The sequence below is a fragment of the Mixophyes fleayi genome, chromosome 7 (genome assembly GCF_038048845.1).
Source record: "Mixophyes fleayi isolate aMixFle1 chromosome 7, aMixFle1.hap1, whole genome shotgun sequence".
In the NCBI taxonomy this organism is placed as follows: domain Eukaryota; kingdom Metazoa; phylum Chordata; class Amphibia; order Anura; family Limnodynastidae; genus Mixophyes; species Mixophyes fleayi.
Window position 1 is genome coordinate 135,490,256 of NC_134408.1, and position 26,479 is coordinate 135,516,734.

General features: G+C 36.8%; 1 protein-coding gene across 21 annotated transcripts in view; it reads right to left on the bottom strand.

The window, feature by feature from the left end:
- The window catches only part of NEB (nebulin), a 163,446-nt gene that overhangs the window by 46,495 nt on the left and 90,472 nt on the right, over nt 1-26,479 (bottom strand). For all 21 annotated transcript variants that reach the window (XM_075180874.1, XM_075180876.1, XM_075180862.1 and 18 more), the window contains 38 exons: nt 25,529-25,840; nt 24,492-24,695; nt 24,289-24,393; nt 23,019-23,123; nt 22,128-22,439; nt 21,590-21,694; nt 21,365-21,463; nt 20,701-20,805; nt 19,943-20,050; nt 18,332-18,643; nt 18,143-18,247; nt 17,435-17,539; nt 16,484-16,588; nt 15,166-15,273; nt 14,948-15,061; nt 14,328-14,525; nt 14,104-14,208; nt 13,289-13,393; nt 13,106-13,210; nt 12,902-13,009; nt 12,672-12,785; nt 11,745-11,942; nt 11,500-11,604; nt 10,763-10,867; nt 10,136-10,243; nt 8,491-8,598; nt 7,549-7,656; nt 7,081-7,185; nt 6,883-6,987; nt 6,602-6,700; nt 6,398-6,508; nt 5,276-5,380; nt 5,003-5,107; nt 3,795-3,899; nt 3,372-3,476; nt 3,175-3,279; nt 2,238-2,342; nt 919-1,023 (listed from right to left, as the gene is read on the bottom strand). In XM_075180874.1, the coding sequence (XP_075036975.1) occupies nt 919-1,023; nt 2,238-2,342; nt 3,175-3,279; nt 3,372-3,476; nt 3,795-3,899; nt 5,003-5,107; nt 5,276-5,380; nt 6,398-6,508; nt 6,602-6,700; nt 6,883-6,987; nt 7,081-7,185; nt 7,549-7,656; nt 8,491-8,598; nt 10,136-10,243; nt 10,763-10,867; nt 11,500-11,604; nt 11,745-11,942; nt 12,672-12,785; nt 12,902-13,009; nt 13,106-13,210; nt 13,289-13,393; nt 14,104-14,208; nt 14,328-14,525; nt 14,948-15,061; nt 15,166-15,273; nt 16,484-16,588; nt 17,435-17,539; nt 18,143-18,247; nt 18,332-18,643; nt 19,943-20,050; nt 20,701-20,805; nt 21,365-21,463; nt 21,590-21,694; nt 22,128-22,439; nt 23,019-23,123; nt 24,289-24,393; nt 24,492-24,695; nt 25,529-25,840 (4,926 nt within the window). The remainder of the gene's footprint in view (nt 1-918; nt 1,024-2,237; nt 2,343-3,174; nt 3,280-3,371; nt 3,477-3,794; nt 3,900-5,002; nt 5,108-5,275; nt 5,381-6,397; nt 6,509-6,601; nt 6,701-6,882; nt 6,988-7,080; nt 7,186-7,548; nt 7,657-8,490; nt 8,599-10,135; nt 10,244-10,762; nt 10,868-11,499; nt 11,605-11,744; nt 11,943-12,671; nt 12,786-12,901; nt 13,010-13,105; nt 13,211-13,288; nt 13,394-14,103; nt 14,209-14,327; nt 14,526-14,947; nt 15,062-15,165; nt 15,274-16,483; nt 16,589-17,434; nt 17,540-18,142; nt 18,248-18,331; nt 18,644-19,942; nt 20,051-20,700; nt 20,806-21,364; nt 21,464-21,589; nt 21,695-22,127; nt 22,440-23,018; nt 23,124-24,288; nt 24,394-24,491; nt 24,696-25,528; nt 25,841-26,479) is intronic.

The following is a 26,479-nucleotide window of genomic DNA, read 5'->3' on the forward strand; positions in this document are numbered from 1 at the left end:
CATTTAGGGGCATATTCAATTAGGCCTAAAGATCCCGGTTACGCGCAGCTGCACGTGTAAAGTTACAATATGGTACCGCAACATCGCGGATTTCCCTTCGCAACCCTATGGGGTGGACACGGAAATCTGCAATCTTGCGGTAACGTGTTGTCTGTGGAATCGCGTATCCGTGATCTTTAGACCTAATTGAATATCCCCCTTAAGGTTAATCTTTCATAATATCCTTGTAATCAGGCTCTTTTCCATCTTAATGAATTAAACACAATATTTTCTTTCACATAGAAACAGGATCAGTCTGAATAAATGGGAAAAAACTTATGGAAACATAATTATATGCTAACAATTCATACATTGTAATAGAGTAAATTATTATACAATTCAATCCACTTATCATTTTATGAAAATTGAAATAAACATCTGATAAATTATTCTTGTGTAAACTAAATAGACTAATGATATATATATATATATATATATATAATTAGGTGCAACCACACATTTTAATATTCATCGTGTTATTTAAAAGGTGATGACCTGTGAGATGAATACATATACAACGCTCCAAAATGTATTGGAGTCTAGTAATCATTTTAAAAACACTAAACGGCTTACGGCTCAGTCCATTTACTTTAATTGAAAAACATATTTCAAGGGGACTATGTATGTATATATGTTCATAATTTAATGCACTAAAGTTTTGTGTAGCTGGGATGCTAGAATGCTGGGATTTGTAGAACTGTAGTAATCCTAACCTTAATTTTTTTTAAAATTATAAGATGCCAAATATAATGCTATAAATTTAAATGCGCTAGTTAAGTGAGTTACTTACAACAAGCATTGGGCATCTTATGACCATTATTTAAATATAAGTATAGTAAAATCTAAATTCTGAGGTTTGTTCGGTACTTGTCACCTTACCTCATTCGCCAGCTGTGTGGCATACTTGAAATGAGTGAGCAGTGGAGTATCAGCAGTTTCCTTGAATTTCGACTTTGTCTTTTCAAAGTTCTCGCGGTATTTGTACTGTAGAATAATGGGGGGAAAAAAATAGATGACAGAGCATACTTTTTTTTTATCTATAATATAAATGCTTAGTGGTGTGTGTTAGTCTGTCTGTGTGTGTGTGTGTGTGAAAAAAAAACCAACAAGTTGCAGCGCCACCTGCTGGGCGGAGTTATACACTGACCTACTAAATTCTTAGTGTGTGTGGGGGAAAAAACTCAGAAAGGGCTGAAATTTGGTATACTAAGATGTTTTTAATTTGTTAATTGTTAAAAGTGTTTATAAAGATTTAAAAAATATATATATATATATATTTCTTGAAGTAGAAGTGACAGTTGGGAGTGGTTGGTGGTTGCCGGGGGTGACAGTGGGGAGTGGTTGGTGGTTGCCGGGGGTGACAGAGCGAGAGGAGTGTGATACTCAGGACCGCTGAGAGAGATCCCTGTGTCTGGATAGACATCTGGATAGATGTGGCGATGAAAATGAAGGATGAGGTGATGGAGAAGAATGATGAGGTGGTGACATGTGGACAAAACCACGTTAAAAAAAGGGCGCTTGCGTCGGGAAGTAACGCTCTTCCCCTGAGGAGGCCTGGCCTAGCCCCAAATGCATGACAAGAACCTTTTTAACACCTTAAGTAGCTTGATTTGACTAGAATGCATGAGTATCATGCACGGGTTAACTTGTATATATATATTCTTCCTGCAAATGAGAGGAGCCTTTACCTCATAGTGCCTGCACCTTTCTCCCAAACAACAGCGAGCAAACTCTTACGCCAGACTGCTAAATGGTGTTAAAATTTATTCTGAGGTAAATATAAGCGCATGGAAATTTTTCCTTACTGGTCCTTTAAAATATATTATATATAACTGTATTTATCACTGTAGTTTGATTATTATTACGTTTTAATTGCAGAGTACAACATGTGATCCCCCATCATATAGACACGATCAAACAACAGACCAAAGCAGATGACATAGAGGGCCGTGTAACATATAGTTTAGATGCCAATATAGCATGTGAACTGTGGTAAATGTTGTGCTCCATTAAGAAAATAATTCCTTAAAATTCTATAAGATAGAAATAGGAAAGTTTACATGTCGATTAAACAAAATTACTCCGATTGTCAACAGATGCAACAGTCAAAAGTAATGCCCAAATATATAAATGTGTTATTTTAAACAGTGTAATAGCTTTGTAGCCCACAGATGGCGCTGTTGATTTCATGGGCTTACCCCACTGTAAAGTGCTTTGTTTTGTCCAGCCAGAGTAAAATCAGGAGTGTCCCAGGCATAACAGCCGATGCCCTTCAGCCACGTCAAGTCTTCTTTGTATTTGAACTGTGGACAAAAACAAACAGATTAATTACTGTTTCATCATCAAACACTCACATAATGAAGACATTGTTTGGGGCTAGGGTAATCCCTCTTCCAATGTCCAACATTGTCTTAATGCTTACTGTATACAGTGGAGGCAGCCATTTTGTGGCTGACCCACTGTTCATGAGAATGTAGCCTGGCAACCAGTGACATCAATGGTGCCTCCACTGTAGGATGGTGAGAGACGCACACTAATGCTGGTATGTATTAAGCATTCTCTGAATAACATCCTTTGTACCATGTTTTATGAAGCTCACAATGGGCCTGAGTCATTAAGGAAAGTAAAGCAGACAAAGGGAGTAACTTTGCACCTGGGCAAAACCATGTTGCATTGGAAGGGGACCTAAATTTAAAATGTGTGGACAAATTTATAGTTGGGGTAGGGCATGTCCTAGATCAACTTTAAATTTCAATGTAAAAATAAAGCTATCAAGTATTTGTGTGCTACATGAAAAAACAGCCAGTATTTAACTTATGTGCAAAGTAATAAACTAATTTGCACCCCTTGGATTGTGACATGGTTTTGTCCAGGAGGAAACGTACTCATTTTTTTTGCCTTACTTTCCTTAATGAATCGGGCCCAGTGTGTTTGCAGACGTGTGATTAATTCACCTATTAATGTTGATATTTACTAAAGAATATTACTTAAATTAGAATGAAATTGTGTTATGCTGATTTAATGTTGAAGATACTGTATTTTTGTACAATGAACCTGCCTGACAATACTATGTCAATGGAAACTCTGCAACGGCTGGACAGTACGGCATGCTGAAATTAAAAGTGGTCAACTCACGTCGCTGACTGAATCTGTCACTGCGCGGTGATGGAAGTACTCAGGGCGGTCGGGAATGGACCTCCAGATGCCCAGCTGGCTGACGTATTTTTCTTTATATTTTACCTAAACAAAAGAAATGTCAAACATGGAGCTTTGGCCATATACCGCAATATGTTAAAATACCACAATCTAGATATTTCTCAGCATATACTTACATCGCTGATGTCATCCGTGACCTTGCGATGGTAGACAATGTCCAGGGCGTCTTTCACTGTGTGGTACTTGCCCTTGGCATTCTCAAATGTTTCTTTATAACGCAACTAAAAACATAAACACACAACTGTTATAAGTCACCAGTCAGCCAATAGATTAATAGCGAATGTACAGTATGTATGTTTATAGCTAAGATTCTTCTTGTCATGAGAAAGGGGGACAATCGGATATAAAATTGACTGTATATTTAATGTAATTCATACAGGTTCATATTAATATTAATAAAATCACCTTAACAATATCTCCTACTATCTTTTGAGCCCCATCCACCATTGTAGGCATGCAATGTAAACTTATGGTATATTTGGTTACCCCAGGCAGCCCAGATGGTAACTATACCCCCTTGACTCCTATAGAAGACTTACGTCACTTGCGTTCAAGTAGGCCTTCTTAGCTCGCAAAATGATGGGCGTATCGGCAACTGTTGTATACTTGTGCTTACGCTTCTCGTACTGAGCTTTATATTTTCTCTGTAAAAAGAGTCAGAAGTACAAGTCAGAAATAATGAATATGGGAATTTAACATAGATTATAGTTAAAGCATCACGCTTAAAAATTCTTAAAAATGTATCTAACATACACACAAATACTAGTATACCATTAATTCAGCTAGTACAATTCTATGGGGCAGATTCAATTTCCCGCGTTGTTCTAAAGAATAACGCGGCCCACACACTATTACCGCTCTTACGGTAATAGCTGCGCACTATTACCGTTACTACGGTAATTTCTCTGCTGATTTTTCCTCCCAGCTCTGTGAGCCGTGAGCAAAAATCTGCGTAGAAGTTACCGTAGTAACGGTAATAATCCGCGGGCCTCGTAGTTCAAAAGAACAAAGGGGGGAATTTAATCTGCCCCTTTGAGTTCTTCAAACAACAATGGGTTTACTGTTTCAGTTTATCACCAAAGCTGAAAAAAAATCTGTACCCTGAAAAAAATTGGTAGTAAAATTATTGGGATTAACAAAAAAATCATTGACATGCAATATGTCACTAATTAACTATCTTCATTAGATTAAAACATGTTGGATGTTGAACTTAGTTTCATACGTAGGGCACTGTGTACACCATTATTTTCTGACTTTAGTTTGATTGGTGCCTCTCATTACTACTCTGGCTGTTGGGAGGACCCAGCACTTCTCAAAATCCAACTCTCAGATGGTGGCCTCCCTCGACACTGCCCCAGTTGCACACAGCTCTGTCCTCACATATCACAAGTGAACAGATCACTGCCTCCCACCAGAAGAGCACAGGCATCTCCCGAAGTACTCGTTACTGCTGTGAATATTCTTATGATCTGATTGACTACGGGGTGTTCTATTCCCACCTACCCACTTCAAAACTGAGGTACACAAAGATGCACAGGAGATAGATTGATAACAAAAAGGTGCTCAGACCTAAACAAACACAATATAGTACCTACTTCCGATCTACATCCTTATTCAACGTTATGACCACTTAGACAGTTGACGTGGCTGTGATGGCTATATATTATCCAGTCACTTTAGATATCGATATATGTTATCAAGCATCATACTCGTAGACTAAAGTCATATGTGACTTTAGAAATCTTACCTCGCTGATCAGGTCCTTGACGTGTTTAGCCAGTGTCAGTGCTGGGGTATGATCTCCGGCATGGTGATGGGGTCTCTCTTTTGATGCAACCTCTCCATACAAGTACTGCAGAAACAATAAATGACACATGTATCACACTTAATCTTATCTTATTATTACAGTCATTTGTCACACTCATGTAACATCGTCCCAATCCTGTTTCTCTACTAAATATCTAATGTTCAACAAATTATCGAATGTAACCTAAAAATACTAGGAAATGGATCTTCTCACCTGGCTCTGAATCTTTTGGCCTTCCTTTGCTCTAAGGAAGTCTGGAGTATTTAGAACAGTTGTGTATATTGATTTTTGTTTGTTGCCTTCAGCTCTGTATACAACCTAGGGCATAAAAAATACCCCAATTTCATTACACACAAAATGTAAAGCATGAGAAGTAATAATAGCACAAACACATAAACCAACTCATTATCAAGTCTATTTTATAGAGCTCAGAATATGCAGCATATTCATTTAAAGTTAATATATACATAGTGAACAATGAAAAAAAGAAACATGGTGGTTTATGGAAAATTAGCAATTTATTAGAAGTGAGTTTTCAGCATTTAAATCATTCCTTGGCTGATACAATATTGTGCTCATATTAATGTCAATTAGATCAAAAAGTTTTCTCATGTTTAAAGGATAATTCCTTCTATGTCCAAGAAACCTGTCCGTTGTTTTTATTGTATTGATGTGACCAGTGGTCGAAGTGGAAGTTTAGAAGTGGCGGTATGGAAAAGGTAATTGAATGGAATTTGACAGGGTTACAATCAAAGCAGTGGGGGAAGTGGCAGCATGGCATACCACCGTATATTGATCCACTTCCACCACTGGATGTGACCTTTTGTGGGAGCTTCTGTGAGTACTGGAAGACGTTTGCTGGCTCCGTACCATATCAAAATGTACATTGCAGCGGTACTGCATTATGTATCGCTGCGATTTGCATAATGACAAATAGACCCCCAACTCTCTTTCCTCTCTGACATCACTAGGCTACCTGGTTGCATTAGCTAGAGTTGAAACACAACGCAGCCTACGCAGAGCTAAGAGCTGCAGAGAAGGTAATACAGAATGGATCTTAATGTGAGAGGGGGGGGGGTGAGACAGATAGTGTGAAGTCTCCATAACAACGTCTGTTATCCAAATCAACCAAACTAAACAATATTACTGCATAGGAAGTTAGGGCACTGTTATATCTTCTAACTTAATCATCCCAGGCACCATATTGTTTTGGAAAATATATAGATTTGGACCCAGTATATTTAATGGAAGACATTTTTTGGAAGTGGAATCGTCTTTTAAACGACAGTCTTGGATATAGCTTCATTGTTTTATTAATATAGATGAAGTTCTTACCTGGCTGAGATGTGTCTTTAACTCCTGGACAGTCCTGTACTCTGGTGTGTCCATGACCACACTGTATTTATCCAGCATTTTCTTGGCCGGGGTGGTGTACACGTAGTGGGACTGGTGAAACAAACAGAAGGAGAAACACAATCAAGTCTGTCAATAGATGCTATTACTGCTATCGCATTATATGAAAGTATAAAGTTCACCTACCCAGAGTTTGCGGAGTTCACGAGCCCGCACCATGTCAGGAGTGTCATACAAAAAGCACCCTAGACCTCTCAGCCAATTTAAGTCTTCCTTGTACTTATTCTAGAAGAAATAATTACAAACAGATTACCATTTGCAGTACAATAATACACAAGTAGAACTTATCTGAAATAAAATCACAGTAAAGTTACTTTATGTATTTTACCCAGTAAGGGGGTTTGGAATATGTGTCTTACTTGTTACAATGTTTACAAAGTATTGACTGACTAGGATATTCTACTTACATCGCTGGTTATTTCTCCAACGTAGCGGCAATGCATGGTCTGTTGGGTGTACGGCAAGGAGGTCATGTGACCTTGCAGTTTAAAGTAGTCAGCTTTGTACACCAGCTGAAATACAATGTAACAACATAAGAAACGGAGAGGTCAGACTGAAAAGATGATTTTTAGATGATATCATAAGTGAATAAAAAGGAAACTTACGTCGCTGATGGCTTCCTGCGTGGCCTTGACTTGGCGGATTTCCGGAGTATCGGGAGTGGTGTGGATTTTATCCTTCTGCTTGTGATACAGCTGTCGGTAGAGCCTCTGAATTTCAAAAAATGAGAATGAATAGAAAATTCATACCGTAACCCTCCGAACTTGTCCTACTGGGTACAACTAATCCCTGAGTCAGTGATTTTTATAAGCTCAAATATGCCTCCAGGACACACTTTTGAAAACCTGGATTCCATAGATTCTGCTAATATAATATATCTAGGGACTACATTCATCTTTTAAAGTACTGTATTCAATTTGTTTTATTGTATTGCAAAAGTTGAAAAGTTCTAAATAAAAATTATATTAAGAGAAGCAACTTTTTTATCAGAACAATTCTTAAAAATAAAAGATAAAACATTTTGCCAATAATACACCTCTAAACATAAAGATATCCCCTCTATCACGAGTTACCTCGTTAAGGATCTTGTTCACTTTACGTATGTTCGCATGGCTGACGTTATCCGGGGTCAAAGTGTAAGATTTAGCCTTCAGGTGTTCATATACTTCTTTATATTTCAGCTGTGGAAATGTTGAGGAACAAAACAGTTATTTTACTGAGAATGATATAAGTGTAATAGTAAACACACACTGATATGAAAGGTGGAAAGTATGCAGATTACAATAAATAAAGTCTAAATAAATTTGATACATTTCTAGCGGTTGTCCAAATTATGCAGGTACTATGAGCCCAAGTAGGACACAAAACTGTTCTGGAATATACTGTAAATACAAATCTAACCAATGGCAGAAGTGTCTTCAAATTATAAATATTCTCCATTTCAGAAGTGGCAAATTAGGATATTGACCAACAGTTATACTGTTACAACATGGACAATATGAGTTGTACAGTTTAACACTCACATTCTCCTGCAGTTTTATTTAAAATAGTTAAGTTTAATTATTACCTTCCTCTCTACATCACTAACAGCTAAAACCACCCTACAGCAACACTATTCTGTCTCATCCTGTCAAAAGTGGTTAAAATATAGGACAACAACGGAAATGGCAAAGCATTGCACTTCAGACCTGGCTGGCAATGCACTTGTGTATGAATCCACCAGTCTTCACTTTGAATAAATAATCTCTGCTACCTAGTAATTTATCTGGCAAATCAGAAGGCAAATTACACAAGTTCAGGCTTCCAATGTAACAGAGTGATGCAAGATAGAGACACATCACCCTCCTAAGCCATTTATGTCTGTTTTTTTCTAATGAAAGATTACTGTTTAGCTCTGAAATATATGATACTACTTTAATCAGTGATACAGTAATATTACAAGTGAATGGAAACAGCAAATATACATTATAGACTCTGAACAAAATAAAATTGTTACAAGGAATATTACTACTTACATCACTGCCGATTGCTTGAGCTTTCTTGGCTAGTAAAATAGATGGGGTGTCTTTCGGTAGACTGTAACCCTTGGGGAGGGCTTTGATACCAGCATCACGATACAGGCTCTGTTTTGAAATAAATGTACATAAAAGAAAGTAATAAGATTATCTTGTTGAATAGTAACATTATATCTATCTATCTATCTATCTAATATATATATCACATCTATATCTATCATATCTATCTATCTAATATCTATCTCATATCGATCTCATATCTATCTATCTCATATCTATCTATCTCATATCTATCTATCTCATATCTATCTATCTCATATCTATCTATCTATCTATCTATCTATCTATCTATCTATCTCATATCTATCTATCTATCTATCTATCTCTTATCTATCTAATATCTATCTAATAATTATCTTGCTCATATCTATTTATCTCATATCTATCTAATATTTATCTCATATCTAGCTATCTCAAATCTATCTATCTATCTTTAGATCTAATATCTATCTCATATCTATCTATCTAATAATTATCTAGTTCATATCTATTTATCTCATATCCGTCTAATATCTATCTATCTATCTAAATATCTATCTATATATCTATCTATATATCTATCTATCTAATATCTATCTCATGTCTATATATCCATCTAATATCTATCCATCTCATATCTATTTATCTCATATCTATCTAATATCTATCTAATAATTATCTAGCTCATATCTATTTATCTCATATCTATCTCATATCTAGCTATCTCAAATCTATCTATCTTTATATCTAATATCTATCTCATGTCTATCTATCTATCTAATATCTATCCATCTCATATCTATTTATCTCATATATATCTAATATCTATCTAATAATTATCTAGCTCATATCTATTTATCTCATATCTATCTCATATCTAGCTATCTCAAATCTATCTATCTTTATATCTAATATCTATCTCATGTCTATCTATCTATCTAATATCTATCCATCTCATATCTATTTATCTCATATATATCTAATATCTATCTAATAATTATCTAGCTCATATCTATTTATCTCATATCCATCTAATATCTATCTATCTATCTATCTATCTATCTATCTATCTATCCATCTCTTATCTATCTAATATCTATCCATCTCATATCTATTTATCTCATATCTATCTAATATCTATCTCAAATCTATCTATCTTTATATCTAATATCTATCTCATATCTATCTATCTAATAATTATCTATCTCATATCTATTTATCTCATATCCATCTAATATCTATCTATCTATCTATCTATCTATCTATCTATCTATCTATCTATCTATCTAATATCTATCCATATCATATCTATTTATCTCATATCTATCTAATATCTATCTCAAATCTATCTATCTTTATATCTAATATCTATCTTATATCTATATATCTAATAATTATCTATCTCATATCTATTTATCTCATATCCATCTAATATCTATCTATATATCTATCTATCTATCTATCTATCTATCTATCTATCTATCTATCTATCTATCTATCTATCTCATATCTATCTATCATCTATCTATCTATCTATCTATCTATCTATCTCATATCTGTTTCTATCTTCTATATAGATACATTGTTACAGTATAAATGTACTCACATCACTACGTATCTTATTGGCATTGCTGGCTCTGTCCAACTCAACCGTGTTTGTGCCTAATGTAACTTTTCCTCTAACATTCTGTTCATAGTCAGTGTGATACACAACCTGCGAACAAGAGAAACATTATTATTACACTTTATAATCGATTTCCTATATCCTCATGAATAGTGCTGAGAATATTTGTATGGTAGCTTCATTATAACATTACTGATCATGGCAAACACCTTATAGTATATAACACTACCTCCCAACTGTCCCAGCTTCGGCAGTCCCCGTTACAAGTTAGTCCCGTGGGACGGAGAGTTAAGAGGTATCACCCGTTTAATTCTGCTCTCCGTAGCACCAGAGCGGTGAACAAGGTGCTTTAAGAGGAGAAACAAGGGGACGGGGCAGCGCATCCGAAGCACTTTACGCACCAACGTGACAGGTGACTATGATTCCTTCCTGTGTGGTAATGTTTTTCCTGATTCCCCAATTTAAAAAGTTGGGAGATATGCATTGACAACCAAGTCACTATAATATAATACTGTGATAGCTCTTGTGCGCACCCTACAGATATCACTGGATCAGGAATATGTGGATCCTTGTGAACTGATACTCATAAAATAAGTAAAGAATACTCACATCACTGCTTTGCTTTCCACTGGCGACAGCCTGGACGTAAACTGGAGTTTCCATCACCGAGGTGTACGTCTTCTTCATCTCCTCGGCTTTAGCTTTATATTTGTTCTAGTAAATAAAAGAAAATCACTTGCATTTGAATATCTCTAACAAAACACTTTCCTATTTCATCTTTTCGCTCACATGCATAAGAATGGAATCTCATAAAACATATAGTTGACTTTCGAGTTATAAATCACCAGATCAAGTATCTAAGACAATTTTAGGCACAAGTGTAGATGTACTTGTCAAAAAAGTAAATGTCAATTTAAATAGGGGACAAGGAATAACTCACTTTGTCTGAAATGTATGTCTATCCATTTTGGGGGAAATCATTAGATGCAACAACACTAGTCCACTAATCTATTCCATCTTAGCCACAGACGTGCATTTACAGAGCATAGGATTCAAGAGGCTTCACACATTGTAGCCTTTCTATCATATTAATTTGGAGCATGCACCGGCCTTGGCCAAGGGCTGGCAGGGCTGGGGGGCAGTGGGGCATCCACCCTCCAGGCGACATCCCATAGCGGGCTACCTTGGGCTGGGTCATTGGGCCACTTGCATTTTTTTCCATTAAAATGTACCCAATAGGCTGTTAAGTCGAGCCTCCCCCCCCCCCTCCCGGGCTAAAATTTGCAAGCTCCCCCCTGCCTGAGGGTCTGCAATATACAAATTATTGAACAGATTATTGCACTTACATCACTGCGGAGGTCATATGCGTGCTTGGCATGTAGAATCTCTGGAGTATCCCAAACAAAACAGCCCAATCCTTTGAGCCAGTTCAGATCATCTTTGTAGACAATCTGAAACATAGAAAAGTACAGGCAGAAGGCTTTAATATTTCCAAATAAATGTTGTTTTAAAAAATATATATATATTTTTTAGGTTCAAAATAGATCTAAGAAACTAAGTTTTAGAACCTGCATGGTTCGACTAGACTCACATCGCTCAGTTGATCGTTGACCTTGCGAGCGTGGACATTTTGCTGAAGGTCAGGCAGGCAGATCCATTCATGGAGATGTTTCCGGTAATCGATTTCACTGACTTTGTTCTGTGTCTCCCGGGCGGCGATAATCTCCATCATATCAGGGGCAATGTGAATCTTACTCTTGTTCTTCTCGTATGTCTGTCTGTACAAACGCTACAAAGATGAAAAAAAAAGACCATTTTAGGAATGAATTGTGTACACCCTACACAAGTCATTGTGCAGCCCCCATATTGATGGTCCTCCATCCAACAAGCCCTTTTCTATTATTATTACTGCAAAAAATAGCAGGGTTGCAAGGACAAGGTAGAATACAATCGACATTAAAAGTAAAAAAATATGACCATATGAACATTCCTATGCCCTATGCTATATAGTTACAGTATATGGTAAATACTATATGGTACTTTCAACCAAACAAGTCCCGAATTGCTCCGCATGTGGCCCAAAAACAAAATAGATTGATCAGATTTCGGCTGGGAATGGTGGAAATTGCTGTTGGCTATTGATCACGATCTTCCCGCGTGTGCAGTAATTGCCTGTCTGCCCAATTGCCAGCACCAGACGGCTAGATCAGATCTCTCCAATATGTTCATATACTTTCACACAAGCAAGGATGAATATAAGCACAAAGAATCAAAGAATTGTCCATTTTAATTTGGCGTCTATGAGTCTTATCCACGGCTATATAAGCTCCTCAAAAAACATCAGAGATAGATTAAAATATGTAATATTTGCTTTTCCCGATCCCGAGAAATGCTTGGAACATTGTAAATAATTGTAGTTCTGTTTTTCGGTTGAAGCTGATCTTTGAAGATTCTATTCTGATTCGCCACTCAGAAGCTCCACTAAAATCGCACAATAACTGCAACATCGTCTACTCACATCTAGAGGAAGCTTGCCCACTCTGAGACATCTCGCTGTGTTCGGGTCATCCTGAATACCTCTCGGCAGAGTATACAGTGCTTTAAACTTCTCATATTCCTCCCGGTACTTCAGCTATAAACAAACAAGGAAATATTGACATTGTATGACCTACGTTTTTGATCTGGGCCACAGAGTGTAACAAACATTTAAGGATGGTTTAAGGGAAAAAAAATTGGCAAAATACTTACCGTGCTGGCGATGTGCTTATTCTGTTTAGCAAAGGCCAAGGCAACCGTGTCAGCAGGAAGCTGGTAGCTTGTGGCTTTTACAGTGTCCCAGGCTTGTTTATACATGTTCTAAAGAGTTAAATACATTTTATTATTTTATCTTTAAGTTCTACAGATGGGTTAAAGATTCATCCATCAAACACCGAAATTTATATTGACACTCACGTGGCTGAAAAGATCCTTTAGGCTTTGAGTACGGTTGTAGTCTACAGTCTCCAGAACGGTTGTATACTTATCCTTGTTCTTGTTGAAATCTTCTTTGTACTTCCGCTGAACGGGAGAAAAGAATGAAGTAATGAGACGGTGGGCCAAGCAATGAGCGTTTACCGTTTATGAACCGGCACTTACATCGCTGGCGTTAATGGCGCTTTGAACAGCCGTAACATATACAGGAGTGTCGGTGACAACGCTGAAATTGGGGTAGTTGTCTTTGCCGGGAGCTGTGTATTTAAGCTAGTGGGAAAAAAAAACATAATTAAAATTAGTGTTGTAAAATACACATATACCACCAAGGTGTCAATTTAAAAATTATATGTTGCAATACTTATTTCGGCATAACTCACATATAATACAATATATATATGTATACATATATATATATATATATATATATATATATATATATATATATAGTAAGTGTGTTCAAAGGTCTAATTAATAAGCATTGAAAGAATGGTTTGGATCCATTTTGAAGCTCTTATACTAGATTATCATTAGCACACTAACCCAACCACATAACTTTATTTGCTACGATTGGCCAGGGATCTTAGCACCATCTGGGTATGCCTGAACAAAATGGCTGTTCCAGGGTTGCTGATCACATGACGGTCACATCCAATCTTGGCCAGGTCCGCCCACCTGCTGCCAAGCACCATATCACAATAAATTTTACAATACAGCTTTAAGGTTCCTTCCCCTTCAAGCCAGTAAGTAAAATGTCCTCAATCAAATGAGTCTTTCTTCTCTTCTAGCCACTGTCACTTTATCAAAGAAGTTATAGTCTATAGCATAGCGGTCTCCATTGGTTGTAGAAGACAGAGCCACTTTATTGTGGGTCCTTGGTGAGAAAATATTGCTTTAAACATTGCCTGGAGTATTCTGGACTGCGCATGTAACAATCCATTAATTTGGCTACACAAATATCCTAACAATGAATTACTCACTTGACTCTGAAGGTCATATGACTTCTTGGCACGTACGATCTCTGGAGTGTCCCACACATAACATCCGATACCCTTCAGCCATGTCAGGTCGTCCTTGTAGAGCACCTATGAAGATGGAAAAAAATAATTAATGGATATGACTTTTTTTCCACTTAAAAAATTTTGATGCAAATATCTCATTTTGGAAAAATCTGCCGTATTATTTTAGTGCTTTTGTTACTTACATCGCTCAGGATCTCATGAGCTTTCCTGGCACGAATGACACCTTGCTCATCGGGTAAGCATGTCCATTCATGGAGGTAGCGACGATATTCGATGTCACTGAGGATCTGTTGGCATTTCTTGGCGAGGATGTTGTTGAGCATGTCCCCTGGGATATGAATCTTCGCCTTGTTATCTTCATAATTCTTCTTGTAACCCAGCTAAAAATAAAAAAACAGAGAATTTTGAAAACCCAGAAAGACCATCAAGCTCAAAAATGTATAGATTTGGCTATTTAACTCAATAAATTAAATTAAATAATTACCACTGACCACCACTATCTGGTAGTCCAGGAGTAAATCATTAATCTGACATGGTCACAAGGAGCTTCCATGTTTCTGTTGGTCAATGACGCTGTGCTTCATCGGCCAACTGGATTATCCTGTCTGTCTATACGATTTTGATCAACTTAGATGAGATTTTGCTTGGACTTAATTGTTGCCCAATCGGCCATTCCTGGCATGGTTTTAATTTTGATGAAAATCAGCTAATTTGGCTGTCATCATCTCAACATTATTCTCTGGCTTTAATATTTCTTCAGCTCACATATGGTTATTGCACGTGTAGAAAACAATAATCTTACCAAGCTTCTCATCTTCTGGAAGGCTAATGAATGCACAACACTGGGGAAGTCACCAATTTGGGTGCCAGCAAGATAATGACCCTTTTCCTTTTCATAGTGTTCTTTGTATTTTAGCTGTAAATAAAATGGGGAAAAAAATTATTGTATGCGCTACGGGTCTGATGCAAAAAATAAAAAAAGCCAAATATAATAACTTATATTAAAAAAGCTATACTTACCTCACTGGAAACAACTTTAGCGTGTTTGGCACCGACGATGGGTAAATACTTGGCATCCAGTTGGTAGCCCAATGCTTTTGTGCTATCCCATATGTCTTTGTACAATTTCTGTGGGGGAGAAATAACTCACATAAGAAACTGACCCATTTTCTGAATTATTTTATTCAATTTCACTAATGAAAATTTATATTTAGGTTTAACAAAAGGTGAAAAAAAATAAACAACGGATTTAAAAATAACATGCTGGAAGAACATTCTATAGTAGTATGGAGCAGAAATTGTCAGGCACACATCCATTATCTGAAATGTATCCAGGTATGAACATAAATAGATATATAGTTATATTCATACCTCCACCTGCTCAATTATTTTTCTGGAGCCTTATGCTGGAAATAAAGCACATACTACAGTTCTTTTAACATCCCGTTGTCTTCATTCTTTAATTTAATCTTTTACATTTTTCCCTATATCTATATTTGTGACCATAGTGGAGTTTAGCAAACCACCAGCAGGCTGTCAACAGATATAATGAACCATAGATAGACTTGAGACTACAAAGTACACAAGCAACAATTCTATGAATTTTAAATCAAAACACATTTTGACAAACAGAACAAATTGTTTCATGGACACCTTTATTTCTCAGTTCTGCAGGGAATCTGATACATTTAAGTGGTATAATTACTTTGTAACAATGAAAGATGGAAGACATTAACATCAATGAATTGCAAATCACCTTCTTGTCAATTAGGATATACAGTAGCATAAATAGAATATATAAAAAAAAAAAAAAGAAACATCTCCAGATGGGCAATTTAACTTGTTGAATTGTAAATCTATTTACTTACAGATTTCCTTTATTTACCTTCATAAAGGATTATTTTATTTTGGGTCTAGGTTAATTTTATTTTTTTTTAATATATTGTAAATAGTTGTAATAACAACACAGAAAATAATCAAGTGTACACTAATTTTACCTCTATAGAAGAAAAAAAGAAAAAACCTGTAGAAAATGTTGTAGCATATACAAATGACTGGGGTACCATTTGTTTATTTTAATGTTTTATTATAGTAGAATCCAAAACTAACTAATAAAATTTTGCAAAAAAAAAAATGTACGTTTGCAACATTTATCTTTCAAGTCACCAGAAGAAAAACATTACAGTTATATAATCAGGAACAGCTTCCCCATGAGATTCTGGAACATAGAATGTTCAGTGATCTATGTCTTAATGTTGTATTTTACTTTACACTGTACAATGCTTAAAATGCAGATAGTTGTAAACTGATAATTCTCATCTAATACAATAACACTTACATCACTGGCCAACTTGGACATGTCCCTGGAATGCGTGATTTCAGGAGTTTCTGCTGACCCGATGTAATGGCCTTTTTCCAAGTTAAAGGTTTCTTTGTATTTCAGCTAAAAATAAAAATAAAAATTATATATATAACAGTTCTGCTGTTTGTGTAGATTTAAAATATTAAGACTATTTATAATCATGATGATCAGAAACAATGTCTTTGGGTTAATATTTATCAAAGTACTGTTTGCACCAAATGGATTAAATAGCTTACAAGATGTCTGTTGCGACAACAGAACCACAACTTAATACTCAACATCATTTTTAATTATTATTTGTTAACGAACAATGGTAGTAGTTTAGACTACACTTGCCTTTCTGTTTTATTGACACATACAAATGGATTTATTATGCAATAATAAAGATGAAATTGGTAAAAGTTTCTCTGCTATCTCAATCAGTGGTCGAAGTGGGAATTCAGAAGTATAGAAATTTATAAGTGGCGATATGAAAACTGTAATGGGAATGTAAGTGAAGGGAATTTGATAGTGTTACAATAAAGGCAGTAGGAGACGTAGCGGTATGGCGTACCACCGTATACACCCCCACTTCCACCACTGGTCTCAATGCATTAAAGCATTTTTACCTAAATAATGAAAAGGAGGCTATCACGTGACCTGCAATAACTTTAATATTTGTGGTACTGAATGACAGACCAGAGAAATCGCAGCTGGAAATTTCTTATTTTATTTAGCAGATTCTGGAGTGGGGGGGGGGGGGGGTTAAGTTGAAAAAGTTATCATTTTAAAGGGTAAAGTGTCCTCATTACCTACACACTCTAGTCAGTGATGTCGCTAGTTTTTAGTGACTTGATAGGCTGAATATTGGTCCAGCCTACACAAAAAAACAGACTGAGTGTGGGTGATTGGGGCAATAGAGCGAAACATTGCGTTGATAAAACTCACATCACTTTGGTTGACGTTGTTGAGTTTGGCAAGCACAACTGCTGGCGGGTCCACCACATGAGAGTACTTGGCAAAGTTGTCCACTGCATCCCTCTTGTAGGCTCTCTGCAATGAATACCAAGACAGTGTTACATTATCATTCATGTCCTTTACATAGTGCAGTGGTGGGAACGTCATACTTTTTCAGAGGCCTCACATATGGCTTTCTGAGTAAGTTAGCTTTGGATAGCAAAAGCTCAAGTGGAGCATCTACCAAGTCTCCTTCATGAGTAGCTAAGGCAAACATAACATCCAAACAGTAAAGCAAAGGGAATTAACACACAACACAGTGTTGTTTCATATATACACATATACACATATATTTTGCCCACCATAGGCTGATGTGTTGTCCCTTTATCACCCCAAAACTCCATGACCTATCACCCCATCATCTCTGTATATAATACATATATTACATCAGTAATTAAAATGATTATAGATGTTTTTATGTTGTCCAGCAGTTAATTGGGCTGCTGAAGCAAGTGAGGCCTGCAAACCTTACAATTGTGTTGCTAACCTTGACCCAGACCTGTAAGACTTTTCCACAAATCTTGGAGCAGCGAATGCATGATCAGGAGTGACCTTTGCCTTACTGAAGGAAATTTTTTCTCACCACAGAAATATTCAGAGATAAATTTACTTCTAAGAAAAAATACTGTGTATACACACCTCATTCACCAACTGTTGAGCCTTCCTCACTTTCTGGTGTTCTACAGACTCAAATGGAATCCATCCACAACCTCGGATCCATTCCAGGTCAGATTTATAGATACTCTAGAATAACAAAGGGTGATGTTAACGTATAGCGCAACCTACGACAATATGCTGAAGATCTAGGGGAACACCACCATAACTTACGTCACTCTGCAGATCATAGGCCTTCCGGGCTTGTATGCAGTCATTCTGATCGGGGTGGCATGTCCATTGGTGAAGGTAATGACGATAGCCAATATCAGTGGACAGGTGCTGCCCTTGCTTAGCTGTTTCAATGGATACCATGTCACCGGGGATATGGATTTTAGATTTGTATTTTTCATAAACCTTTTTGTACTCTCTGTCATTCTGGATCAGGTTAGCATGTTTGAACCACTTGAGTTTGGGATCGGCATCTGCGTTTGGAACGCCGACATAGTGTCCTTTTTGTTTGATGTAATCAGCTTTGTACTTCAGCTAAATAGAGCAGATATAAAATAATATGGTTAATATGAGTATGTCTAAAATAAGTTTTACATTTAATTATTTCAATATGTGTAATTTAATGGAATAGTCATTTTAAATGTATGGTTTATTTCTGTTTTCACCTGTCACCTTTCATCTACATATAGTAGGATACAGTTACTAACAGTACCTTGAGATGCAAAATTTTCACTAAACCACAGCAACGAATCAGCTATTAGCGTTTACCTGTCTAGTGCAAGTTAGACAATAAAAGCGTCTGATTGGGCGTTTTGTTTCAGTACCAATTTTGTACCTAGATGAACTGTAAATATTCCCTAGCGGAGGCATCTGATTTACGGGCTTAAGCAATATCCATGACATAGCCAATCAACTCATTAGGAAACTGTGATATCACATGGCAGTGATATGTTTGGTTCCTCGTGAATACTGGTTCAGCCCACAATATGGGTGTATCCACTAGACCTCATTTGCAACATGCAGTAGATGCACATAGTCTTAGTTTTACTTGTGCAACTAAACTATCCACCCAGTACATATCAAGGTACATGCCTACTATCTGCTCTTTGGAGTCATCATGACAAATTAGAAGTATGGCTTTACTGCTGTGGAGGTGGAAAAGTCTGGAGAAGCTCACTGTGAAAGCATGACATGAATGTTCATCCTCCTACCCTTTTAGAACCATTTCTTTCATTAAATAAGAACTTTCTGTTTCCTACAAAAACACTGGTTTAGCCTCACTTAATTAATCATGAGAGTGAGGGTACTTCAAGACTGCTTTTATTACATGTGTAATTTTTCATGTTTAAAGCATTTATTTTACAGCGCTCTAAAAAATGCACTCCTCCACCAAGTGCAAAATTGATGGGGCAAAGTATGCCCCATTATAAGAACAGGGATGAGACATGGTCTCCACCAGTTGCTAGCTGGTGCAAAAATCAAGTGTGGAAATGTCCGTGCATTCTTGTGCATAACACAACTCTAAAATGCGCACTTTCCACTCGATTATCTCATTTGAATAATCACGCTCTGCAAAAGGACATCTTGTTTTTCTTTTAGTGTTCTATAAAACAATGCTCCTGTTCGCCTACTTCATACTTAGCAAGGAACGTCCTCGTTTTACCCAACTCCTGAAACTTTCTGTTCCTTTGCTGCTCCATCTTGTCAAGATTCTGTGCTGCACCCTGGCCATGTTGTGCTTTGCAAACGAGGACCCATTGTGTGCAGTTATCAGGTTCTCTTTCACAAATGACACCAGGTAAGCCAACCCTCATTTGGTAAGTCTATAATTACCTCGCTCTGGGCAATACCGCTTTTCTTAGCATGCGTAATCTGTATGGCATCATGAGGAAGCAGGTAGCCGGTAGCTTTTATGTGGTCCCAGCCTTCTCTGTACAGTTTCTAAAATATTAACAAACACAGTACAATGTCAGTATTATGTGGTTACACAGAAAGTCAATAAATGAAAGGACAAAGATTTAACTACAAAATGTCTATATTGGGAGGTCGTAGGGGGTGTCATATCTTCCTTAAAATTGACCAGCCCTGTAATCCTGCATCAAAGACTCTGCAAAATGTACTGTTTGCTGCCTACTTGATAATACAACAATCATCAGAAATACTATGCTCTAACATAAGGATGGGCTTGTGGTTTCCATGTGGTGCAACAAAACAATGGGGGGGGGGGAAACATAGTTGCTATTTTGATTTTTATTTGTGTAATAAGTCCCCACTTTCATTGTTCTAACAGTGATTCTGCATTTGGCCTCCACCTTCTCAGCGTACCCTTGATTGCTTTGAGATCAGAGACTTGCACAGAGGAGGTTAACAATCAATAAGACAACGGAGTTTTGCTGATTACTGCTCAGAATCTGCTGATTGACTGGGACTTACAGTACCTGGCATAAACATAATTCTCATTTAATATTTAGTCTTTATAGTATTTTAGCCACTGGTCATCTATGAAAATCCAAAATTAGCATCAACAACTGAACATAAAATAACAGAATAATAGGACATCAGACAAATCTATGCCCCCACAAAATACATACGTTATTAACATTCTTGGCCGCCTCTCGTGCTGTTATCAGCAGTGGTGAATCGTTCACAGATGTATAGTGTGTCTTAATGTTGTTCCAAGCCTCGTGATATTTAATCTGAAAAAAACCCCAATATTAATATTTCGGTATGAGCAAATCCAGACTATTGAAACTTAGTAAATACTGACAAGCATTTTGTCTATTTGTCCCACCAGTTGCTAATGGAACAGGATTAAATAAATGGTGACGCTGAGAACATTATGTTTTATTTTAAATACTCAGTATACCTTGCAGAGTGATAAAAACGTGACATCATCCCACATAACCACTTGATAAACCTGATAAACATTATACATTATGCTTCAAAAAGGGCCTAACATCTACCTGCCCCCAAATCTAATAATTTGCTCTATTTTTTTGTTATCTCTCCTCTCAATCTAGAAAATAACAACGTCAGTAACATTCACTATGCTATAGATGCAGACCCACATAATCTAGCAGTGGTGCCAGGACAATATTGAATTAGCTGAAGTAATTTAGTGCTACAGTATTACCAATATGGCGCCGCAGGTAACGTCACCCTTCCCCCATTAAACAAAACATTCTAACTAGGCTGTGCCCTGTACAAATCAAAAACCTAGAAAGAAAGCCTTGAATATACATACGTAATACTTACATCACTCAGAATCTCAGCCCCTTGTTTAGCGGAGACATAATCCACCCTGTCGGTAACGGGAGTGAAACTGAGAGAATCTGGTTTAGTTCTATATTTGTTCTGCAAAATAAATGACGGAGAAAAATGTTTTTTTTAGGATTTTTCTTATATGCTAATATCATGGGCACGACACGGACCATCAATAAATTTTCCATTAAACACAAAATTCTAATGAAAGAAACGTACCTCACTCAAGATTTCCTGGGCAAACTTAACCTTCTTCACATCATAAGAATCATTTGGCATCCATCCAATTCCCCGAAGCCATTCCAGATCTGACTTGTAGAGTGCCTGCAAGGATAGAAAATAAAATGTAGCTTGATTATAAAATGTTGATAGTCTCTAGTTGGGATTAGTCGCTATAGACTGGCCTCTCCCCTATACATTCCACAGAAACAGCACTTGTTAAAGTTTCTGATGACCTCTCCGTAGACCAGTCCAAGGAACATCTCCTTACGTCTCCTAGATATCTCCTCTGTTTTTGTCATGATCAACTATACTTTACATTTTTGGAGTCTAATATAAAGTGCTTTCTTGGCTTTAATCCTATCATTGGAGTCAGTCATTTCGCCTCTCTTCATCTGGGACATCCTCCTTGACAATTCCTCTATATGTATTAGTGCCACCAGGCTGTTTATTAATACTGTGATGGTTCTCTGAGGAAGTTCCGTTGAACAAGTCACAAGGTTTCACAATATAGTTATATGGGCAATGGCAAACTTACATCGCTCTGGAGATCGTAGGCCTTCCTAGCTTGGATGACATCATTCTGGTCTGGGAGACAGGTCCATTGGTGCAGATGACGGCGATAATCAATGTCGCTGACCAATATCTGGCACTGCTTGGCTGAGAGGATGGACACCATATCTGCCGGAAGGTTCACCTTTGTCTTTGTCTTCTCAAAGTCTTTCTTGTATAACAGGTCACTAGGAAGTTTAGATGCCTTCATATACCACGCCAGCTTGCTATCAGCATGAGCTGTCGGTGTTCCCACGTAATGACCTTTCTGTTTCTCATGGGTAAGCTTGTATTTATACTGTAGAATGTGGCGGAAACAAGAAGAATACAAGTCAACATTATATGTTTTTTATGGAGATGACTTCAACACAAAAAAACAAACAGTGGCCGAAATGAAGAATTTGGTAACACAAGTGCAAAATTGCATCAATTCTGGGTCAAATTGATTGCTACTAAAATGAATTCCAACAACAAGCTAAATCAACATAAATATATTGTTATAACACACAAGTGATGTTAATAAATATATATATAAACTCTATTAAATAACATCTGTATAAATGGTGATGCTTGTAATCAGTGAGTTCTGATGCTCTCCCTTTAGAGATCATTACGAAAACTTATGAACACTTCAATTATTGCAAATATGAAGAGTCATCTCAGATTTCTGTGACTTGTGTAATAGCACAGTCTCTTCGGTGACATGCATTAATCAATATATGATTGGTGCTATATAAATAAACAAAAATAAATAATGATATACCTTTGTTATTCTGTGACATCACTAATCACCAAATATAAGGCCATTTTTGTAGTCATAAATGCATGTATTCACACTATTCTTGTATTATATACAAATGTAGAAAGCCAAACTTACATCACTTGCAATCTCTCTAGAAGCCTTGGCTGCTTTGATGGGAATAGCATCAGACCTGAGGTCATAGATCATTTTCACCTTGTCCCAACCTTCTCTGTAGAGTTTCTAAAATAAAAAGATAATAGTATAAGAATCAGACAAGGACATAACTAGAGATTAAGAGATTTTAAAAACATTTTTAGTTAATCAATATGATCAATATACATTTATAGATTTATACCATTTTGTGGACTTGTTGACAGTTTAAAACTGATTATTTTTTTAACTGTTCCTTAATTTAGAATTCAATTTCTCCAGAGGAACCTCTACCACTGCTAGATAGAAATGAGTGAAGACAAAAGACTTTGAGAAGAAGCATTTGTGTTCAATTTAAAGCATTTACTTGGCATTTATGGCCAGAATCCAGGATCCAAATTAAAGCATGTCTGAGTTGACTTTGTTGTATTTTTCGTAGTGTTATCTACAGTCTAACTATTCTATCAATCAACAACTTATGATTCTTAATTAGTATACTAGTTGGTCACAAACATTAGGAATAGGGAAGCACTCAGCCTAATGGTTTGGAAATCCATGTTCTGAATAGTTCCCATAGTCTTAGAGCCACTGGTTTATAGGTATGATATATGTATATATTTTACAGGGCTCGCCAAATCTATATATATATTAATATGACAAACGTTCTGTTATCAGCGGTCCCAGATGGAATCTATCTTAGGGGTAGAACTCTTGATGAAGTGCTCTGCATAAAACGCGTTGGGTATTTTTGCTACATACTACATCTTTCTGTGTTTCCGGTTGTTCCGGACCTGTGACAACGCTGTATATGAGATGTTGATTCAGATAAGCCTATTTTTATTATTATCTTGTAACTATATTATTATCTTGATAATTATCAAGATAATTATCTTGTTTTTAACCGGTTGAGAATAAACACATTGGAAACATTTCTACGCATGTGGGGCCACTTGGTGTGGCTTCTCTTTTTATACCAATTAGGAATTCATCATTTTGTCTCTGGATTGAAGTTTTATCCTGGGATCGTTTTATGAGGATTACAAATTAGCCAAAATGTTATATTTACATTGTACACAGTTTTTATTAGATTCCTAAGCATCTAATTGGTGTTAAATGATTACTGTACTATGAGCACTTTCTGGCTCTATTTGCTGTTTCATATATGCCTTTTTCATATTCGGTCACCTTGAATTTTAGCCTTAGGGGCTCATTAACAGTGTAATCATTGGATAAAGAAAGAAATGTAGACACTTACACCGCTGACATTTATAGCGTTAGCTCTTGACAGTACGATCTCAGGAGTATCCGGCATAATGTGGATGGTCCTCTTGTCTTGTTCCCAGGCTTCTTTGTATTTGCTCTTTAAAAAAGAAATGTATGCTGTTAAAAGCCCAGTCCATTAAAAAAACTCTGAAGACATAAACATGATGCCATAGTGCCTTAGTCTAGTCAACATACTGCGCTGATTTGGTCAGCGTTGGTTTTTGCCAGGGTGACAGATGGAAGATCCACAATGCTGGTAAACTTAAAGCTGCTGGCTGGTTGGCGGTACAGACGATCGTTCAAGATGTCTTGGGCATTCTTCACTTTCTTAACTTCCACTGATCCATTGGGCATCCATCCGCATCCACGAATCCATTCAAGATCAGACTTGTAGAGATTCTAGAACAACAAAGAGTGATGTTAGATATAATAATCTTTAATATGAATCTTAGAGAAAACTTTGGTGGTCCAAGTTATGTATCCAGTTTAATTTCCATGGTCAAGCTTTGGTGTAGATATAAGCTGCTGTAGGCTGCAGATCCCAGTGGCCACAATGTATATGGTGAAAAAAGCCTAGTGGCATTATACAAACCAATATAACTTTATATTCTATTCTAGTTTAATAAAGGGACTATCATGTCATGGATGGAGTTATTCAGGAAATTGACAACATTCTATTAAAAATGGACAGACCTAGAGGTGAGCAAACCCAAACTTGAGGATCATTTCCTTGCTTAAAGTACACCAACCACGTCACCTTAATTTAAATTATAATAACTAAACAAACTGATTATGCATTACAGCTTAGTCAATTGCACACACCGCTCCCCCCCCCCCTCATGGCTTTAAAAACTATTGCCAATCTTCCTCATCAAACTGTCCTCTTCCCCAGCCTTAATATAAGGCCACTGTATATAACAATCAGGCCATGGAAATGCAGATGGAGATGGAGATATATTTAGGAAGGAGGCAGGAATTCCAAGAATAGAGAATTTAAGGAATAGGCAGCATGATCCTTTAAACACCAATTATAATGTTCTGTTTATTCTTTTACATTCAATGCACATGATTTTAACTTAACTATATGTATTTATTCCTTGATCAGATACATAAACAAAAGACATATCAGTAAGATTAGTGGTCTTACGGACTTCACAGACTATGGATGTCTCTCTATCCTGAATAGAATACTTGTAACTCATATTAACTGAAATGACTATTACGAGACTCACATCACTCTGCAATTCATACGCTTTCTTGGCTTGAATGCAGTCACTCTGATCAGGGTGACACGTCCATTGGTGCAGGTAGTGGCGGTAATCGATTTCACTGGCGGCTGCCTGGGTTTGCTTGGCTGTTTGGATCGACACCATATCCACTGGTATAGTAACCTTGGTCTTAGTTTTTTCATAATTGCGTTTGTATAATAAGTCGCTTGGAAGCTTGCCAGAATTAATCAACCACATCAGCTTAGGGTCGTCCTTGGCAGAGGGGGCTCCGATGTAGTGGCCCTTTTGCTTCTCAAAGGCACGTTTATATTTGTACTATAATCAGAAAATAAAAACATATTAATCATAGAGAGTTCACGTCAATATGAGAATATTGAGGTCAGAAAGTTGCTCGTCTTCATTTTTACATTTTAAGATATGTTATTGATAGGCTAGTTCAGGGCACATTCACGTACTGCAAGATTACAAGACAAGGGCCAATTATTGTAAACGTACTTTTAATTAGATTAAGCAATCTTGCATACACCACACGTAATCACAGGATTATTTGACTACATTTACATAATTTAAAGTGCACTTGGACCACTTTTATGGTTGTGTTTAAGACAGGGCCAAAACTAGAGCTATGCGATAGGGGCTACTGCCTAGGGTGCAACTCTGAAATGGGGCGCAGTTTCTGAATATGTTAGGTTCATTTGGTTAAAATTGAGGCCTAGAGGGGCGGCATTTTTGCTCCTCACCCCTGGCGCTAAAATTTTAAGTTACGGCTCTGGTTTGTGATATTACGTAGCCTCTAGCCATTGGGAATGTTAACCTTATGGCACAGGGAAGTATAAAACAAATGGGATGTATCTGATTACCCATGTAAGATTAAACATGGGCTCATTCAAAAAATAAAGTTGGAGGAAATAAGTTTAAAAGTAGATGTTTTATAGTAACATTTTTCTCATGTTG